The 6555-nt window shown below is 35.3% G+C and overlaps 1 protein-coding gene across 1 annotated transcript; it reads left to right on the top strand.

Annotated features, from left to right (window-relative positions):
* The first annotated feature begins 290 nt into the window (after positions 1–290).
* Positions 291–2055, top strand: LOC107469207 (uncharacterized). The gene is made up of 2 exons (XM_021133886.1): positions 291–605; positions 1507–2055. The coding sequence occupies exons 1-2, from the start codon at positions 291–293 to the stop codon at positions 2053–2055; spliced, it is 864 nt and encodes a 287-aa protein (XP_020989545.1).
* Positions 2056–6555: the final 4500 nt, after the last annotated feature.

The raw sequence follows: 6555 nt of genomic DNA, 5'->3' as shown, positions 1-6555 counted from the left end.
AATTGCGTATTTGTCTTGTTTGCTGTTTTATTTTCATTTGTAATGTCAATGACCTGTTTTATTAAGTGTACTATTTGTCTCCTTTTTTGCTATTTCATTTCTATTGGCAATGACCTGTTTTATTATTTTTATTATTTGTGCTATTCTTTGCTATTTCTAATGGTAATGGGAATGACATGTTTTATTAATTTTACTATTTGCGTTATTCTTTGCTGTTTCATTTGTGTTAAGTAATTGTAGGTTACATAATTTATGCATAGTTTTGATTATCTTAATTTTCGTAGGTAAAAATGGAGAACAAGCGAATGTGGAGTGATGAAGAGACTAACGCTTTTGTTGGCTTCATGGAGGAGTTTGTCGTAGACGGTCAGAGGGCTGATTGTGGGCAGTTTAAACCGGGAACATTCGAGAAACTGGCTTTGAAGATGCTGGAGGCTTTCCCGGGTTGTACATTGACCGCAAAGCACTGCAAGAATAAGCATAAACGGTTGAAGGAGAAGTACCAGTACGCCGCTGACATGCTAGGTTGTAGCGGATTTGGCTGGAACCATGAAAAACGATGTGTCGAGGTTGACAACAAAGATGTCCTTGATGCATGGTTGAAGGTGAGTGTGTTTCAGGAATATCATTGCGTCTGAGCCATGGAAGTCAAGTGGGTAACTACAAATAATTTATATGATTATTGGGATGACTGAATGATCAGTTATGAATGAAATTAGATGTAGTTGTAAATGGTGATTAATTTGCTATTATTTACTAAATTGAGATATCATTAGTTAGTTATTGAAATGTTGTTGTATTGGTAATTGATGAATTGCACTTGGATAATGGCTGTGACTGTGCTCGGTTTTGTTGCTGTAAGTAATTTACTAATGAGACTGATTTTGGTTTGAAGCTGTGACAATTACTGGTTGAGTTGTGGCTGAATTCTGAATTTATTTGTTTATGCCGAATCAGTTGTTATTGAATTATTTGCTTGCAGGTGGTTGTTAATGTTGACTCATGATTAATTAGAATTAACATTGAGAACTATTTAAAAGATTGAAGTTTGATTGCCCATAGACTTGTCTATTTTAGTTTCTTTAACTAGCTGCCCATGCAAATTTTGTGCTGCCTTGTTAATTGTTAATAGCCTTTGTGCCAGCTCAAGTGGTCTTTTTCTCTTATCTGATAAAGTAATATTTTAGTTTTATTTAGTGATAGAACCAGAATTAATTGTATTTGAGTCTTTTTGAATGCTCCTTTTTTTTGGAGTTTTAAATGAATTTGGAAAGGGTAACAAAAGAAAAGAGAGAAATGGGGTCACGTTCAAAATTTGGTAGTAGCAGCTTTGACTACTAATTAAAAGTTGCATAAACTTCTCATGTATTGTTTAAGGAGTTTTTATATCTGTTATTATGATATGCTTCTGTATATTATTAAATTATTCAGTGAACATTATTGTAACTAGTTTTTCAACTGCAAATTCAGTAAAAAATTTGTTAAGTTCGGTTTATATTTTCACAGGCACATCCGACCAAGTTCTACAGTCCTGGCAAGCTATTTCCTTTATTTCATCGGCTGGAGGGCATATTTGGTAGGGATAGAGCCACGGGAGCAGGGGCTGTTAGTGGCTTTGATGCGGAGGAACAGGTTAACGAAGAAGAGACAGAGGACACTGCAGTTGGATTTGATGAGTCTGAGATGTCTCCACATCCAGACAACGACGGAGGGCAGGCAATGCAAGGACAGGCATCACATTCTGAGGCCGGTGCGAGTGCGGGAAGCACAAGGCGATATGGGAGGAAGAGAAAACAAGTTGACGTACTCGAGAGGATGGCTGATCAGATTCAGCAATCATCGGCTGACCAAAGAAAGAATGCCCAACTGATAGCTGATGCCATTGTTGGTGTGAATGAGAGGTGGAAGGTTGGCGAGAAGCTCACACAGCTTGGCTTCGGTGATGACGAGGTGGTGAGGGCGATTTTGAAGTTTGCTGAGAGTCCTAATGTGTATGCACACTTCTGGGGCTTGTCAGATTCACAGATGATTGGCCTTGTGCGTTCCATTATATGAAGTTGACTACTGGTTAAATTTATTAAGTTTGGCTTAGGGTATTAACTTTGGTTTAGGGTGTTAACTTTTTCACCATAGGATTTTTGGATTTTAGGACATGGTTATGTTTAAGATGGTATAACTTTGGTAATGCCTTTCTTTTGCTCTGTTTTGGATAGATACTTCAGTAATGAATTATTTAACAATTATGTGTTTCCATTATAAACCTTTTCCTCAAAATGGACATATGTTGTGCACATGATCTTATTTGAATGACTAATGCAAAGATTCAACATATCCAGGTTATCCATAATTAAACAAAAGTTACCAACTATTTTTGGGTTATGTATATCACAGTGCTAGTTACTATAAACTTCTTCCAGTTAGCTTTGATTTCATTTTCTTCTCTTTTTTCTCATTGCACTATTGGACCCATTTTGTCTGCATTCTTCTTGTGTTCTAACTTAGCTTCATATCTATTTCTTTTAATGTAACATAATGTGTATAATATGATTCTTCTTATACGGTATTGAATAACAAAAAGGAAATATAATGTGAGAGCAGTAGTCAAGTAAAAAGGACATAGTCACAAATAGAAAAATAGATGTTGAACCTGTCCTCATTTTATAATTATCAATAAAAATTACAGAAACATGTTCTCAAACTAGTTATTACAATTTCTCGTTTGCCTATTTGAGTTCAAAGGTCATACTATAACTTACACAACAATACAATGATCAAGACAACACAAACTACAGAAACAAGAAGTTGAAGGAATGCTAAAAATTTAAGATACACAACATCAGTATGAAGTTTTTCCACTCGTTCGCTCGTCTTAAAATTAGAGTTCAGCTGAGAAGATCGATCATCTCCAGCGTCAGAATGTTGGATACTTGGACCTGCCCATCTAAACCATCCACATCGCCTTGTAGGACACGCGTAATACTTTCTACCCGGGTTGGCCACGCTATTCGAAACTTGTAACGGTGCTCTTAAACCACACTCACAAAAACGGTCTCCCGTTATGTTGCCGCTGCCGTACGTACCACTTGTAGATCTTCTACTCGTGGAAGCCATTGTTATCCAGGTTATACCTTTAACAGTAATTCAAAATTATTAACAACAGAAACCAATTCAGAAATGGCAACAACAGATAACTAACAACATATAAAATATGAAATCAAAAAATGGATGCTACCTAAAAACTGAAAAATGGAGGGAAAATATAACAAAAAGAAAATAAACAAATACAAAACCAACCTCAGGTAAAGAAGAAGAGGAGGAGGAAGAAGAAGAAGAAGCCATGAATGCGAATATGCAATTCCTTGCTCTTCAAAAAGTGGATTGTATTGTACAACAACAAAAATCAACAAATATTTACATAGCAAAATTACAAACTACTCTGTTTTGGTAGGAATCAAAATAATGTACCTGTTCTTCTCTCTTTTTTTTAAAACAAAAAAAGTTTTAAGAAACAAACAATGTATGGATTTAAATCAGTTTGATGCAGGACTGATGCGGACAACACCAAACATATATGATCATTTTGTTAGTTGTGTTTGTTTCTTGTGATTGCAACATACAATGAATCTTTTTAGTGAACTAAAGACTAAAACAAATGTACAAAAAGTTAGGCGCTTTACATCTTCTTACCAGATTTTGGATATCAGTAATTTCTTTCCGTAACTCCTCAACTTCTACCTGCATTTCACAGAACAATTAATAATGTCTGCAAAATGAACTTATGCAAAAACCAAAAAGATTTCAGCTTCCCTTAAAAAGACATTGGAATAGGAAATGAAAAAATTCTACTACAAAATTATCTACATGAATGAACCATCCTACTTGTGCCCACATTTAATTACAGCATTCTAAAGTATCAACCTAGTAACAACTTGGTTGTTTAGCAGGAATAAAAAATAGTAGTTCCATATAATTCAGCTCCAATGTTTCCTTCAGAGCTAATCCACAGTCTAATTCCAACAAAATAATGACTATGCAACTAATTAAAGCCTCAATTGAGCATATCCCTACAGAATCTTCGTCTAATTACTAACCTAAAAACGAATTCACAATTATAAATAATTCCGAGGGTTAGGGTTTACAGCGTACAGTGAAGAGGGAAGGAGCACCTTTGAAAGCTTGAAAGTTTAAGAAACATACCAACTCCGTTGACAGAGAAACTGTGGATACCAGATGCACAGCTCCACACGGTGGCGACGCACACACACCGACGTGGATACAGTAGCAGCCTCACAAACCGAGGCTCCACGAAGATGAACCAAGAACTAGAGTGGCGCCTTCGTGGTTCCGACCCGTTCGAGGTACTACCAGCGGTGGCTTGGGCTCCAGGGTTCGTTGACGGAAGAGGAAGGGAGAAAGGGTAGAGGAGAGGAGAAAGGGGGTTAAGGTTTGAAGCTGATGAAAATGGAATTGTTTTTGGGGGTTAGGGTTGTTGGGTGAAAGTAAGGGCATTTTAGTAATTTTTAATATTTAGTCTTTATTTCTTATTTCAAACCAAACACAATACTGAGACATAACTCAGTCTTGTACACTTTCACACCAAACACAATACTAATACTTAATTCTGTCTCTGTCTCTTGGTCTCTGTCTCTCTGTCTCTGTCTCTTGGTCTCTGTCTCGCAAACAAACACTACCTAAGAGACTAAGAAAAAATCCACCTCCATGGACAAAACAAATGACTTCCATAATAATAAAAATAAAAAATGCAGTAAAAGAAATACCTTGCATAAGTATACTAGACCCATTGGCTAAATTAATTGTAGAAACAGATGCATCAGAATTAGGATATGGAGGAATTCTTAAACAAATACCTCCTAATAACTCAAAAGAACAAATAGTAAAATATCATTCAGGAATTTGGAACCAAGCTCAAAAGAACTACCCCATAGTCAACAAAGAAATACTTGCCATAGTATTATTTGTTTCAAAAGTTCAAGAAGATTTATTTGATAAAACCTTCTTAATAAGAACTGATTGTAAAGCAGCTCCAAATGTTTTAGAAAATGATGTCAAAAATTTGGTTTCAAAACAAATATTTGCAAGATGGCAAGCTATTTTATCATGTTTCGATTTTACTATTGAACATATAAAAGGAGAACTAAATTCACTCCCTGACTTTCTTACTAGAGAATTTTTGAAGGGAAAGAATGGAGCAAAAAGCAGCCTCCAGTGAAGATTATGGTCAACCTTTTGACCAAATAAAAGAAACAAAATTACCTATTACTGTTGTACCAGCAAAACAATTATCATTAAGACCTATGACAATGTCACAGGTTGTAAAAGCCACACCATCATCGTCATCACCTTCTAAGAGCCCTTTAATTACTACTAATAATAAATTCACATTACTACAACCATCTGACCTCTATAATACTCAACCCTTGAAAGAACAATTTCCTTACTATGAAAAACCCAATCCTATAAAGATATTAACCATTGAAAAAGAGTGGTTCAAAAAAGACAGAAAAACCCTATACAAGACCATTTTCCCAAATACTTTCCATTATATTCCTATTAACCCACAAAAAGCCCAAAAATTTTATGAATTCATATTAGTAGACACCGGATCCATTGAGTTAACACATTACAGAGATTCCAACACTAAGCAGCCTATTTATTCAAAAATAAAAATTATAAAAATATTATCCTTGCAAGATTGGGAAATACCCCCATATCAGTCTAAAAGCTTCTCATTAAAATTTGAACCTCAGAACTATACCTACTATGATTACCAAGAAGCTTGGAATCATGTTTTATTTCTATCACCAAATCCCCATTCTTGGTTCATTTGATTCAGAAAGGGGATATCATTACAATTTCCCAAATGGTTTCAAGCATGGTTCCAGAACTTTGGACCAATGGAAGCTTTCTTCCCAAAAGAAGCCAGTATGGCGCATGAATACTTTAAAAGCAAGTCATTATTCCTACAAGAATATAAGTTCATTTCATTCATAGTAGCCATTGAAATAAGCTGGATTATGACATGGGAATATGATTCAGCAGCATATGAAGAATCTCCAAGTATACAATATCTAGTAAGAGTAATAAAAATTAAATGGTGGAACAAATATGATATAAATTTACTAAGAAGAGCAGCTAGTGATCAATGGTTAACAACATCACAAAAGCGTCTAGCAATAACAGCCTCAAGCACCACCAATGAACAAATAGCTTATAAAAAAGAGACCCAATTCTTAGCACAAAAGAGACAAATTATGGCAGCCCTAGCTGCAGCAACCTCAGAGGAAGATATACAAAGCTCTCTACAAGCAATACAGACTGTACCTCTTTGAGAAGATGAAGAGGTCCAGTCCAGTCCAGCTCATTACTATCAAGACTCTCAAGACCCATTTGAGATGTAACAAGTACTGTATATGCAATCAATGTAAAAGTTCAATCATAAAAAAAAGAGAGAGAGTAAAAAGTAAAAAGTAAAAAAGTAAAAGTAAAAAGTAAAAGCAAACAGTGAATGTCGGTAAACAGTAAAAGCAAACAGTA

Source organism: Arachis duranensis, chromosome 10 (genome assembly GCF_000817695.3).
Source record: "Arachis duranensis cultivar V14167 chromosome 10, aradu.V14167.gnm2.J7QH, whole genome shotgun sequence".
Lineage (NCBI taxonomy): Eukaryota > Viridiplantae > Streptophyta > Magnoliopsida > Fabales > Fabaceae > Arachis > Arachis duranensis.
Note: the sequence above shows the minus strand (reverse complement) of the source record. Positions and strands in the feature narration are given on the sequence as shown.

Bases quoted from the DNA above. Each gene is read 5' to 3' on its own strand.
- LOC107469207 (XM_021133886.1), top strand. From the start codon at position 291: ATGGAGAACAAGCGAATGTGGAGTGATGAAGAGACTAACGCTTTTGTT. The intron at 606-1,506 runs GTGAGTGTGTTT...ATATTTTCACAG, and splicing joins TCCTTGATGCATGGTTGAAG to GCACATCCGACCAAGTTCTA.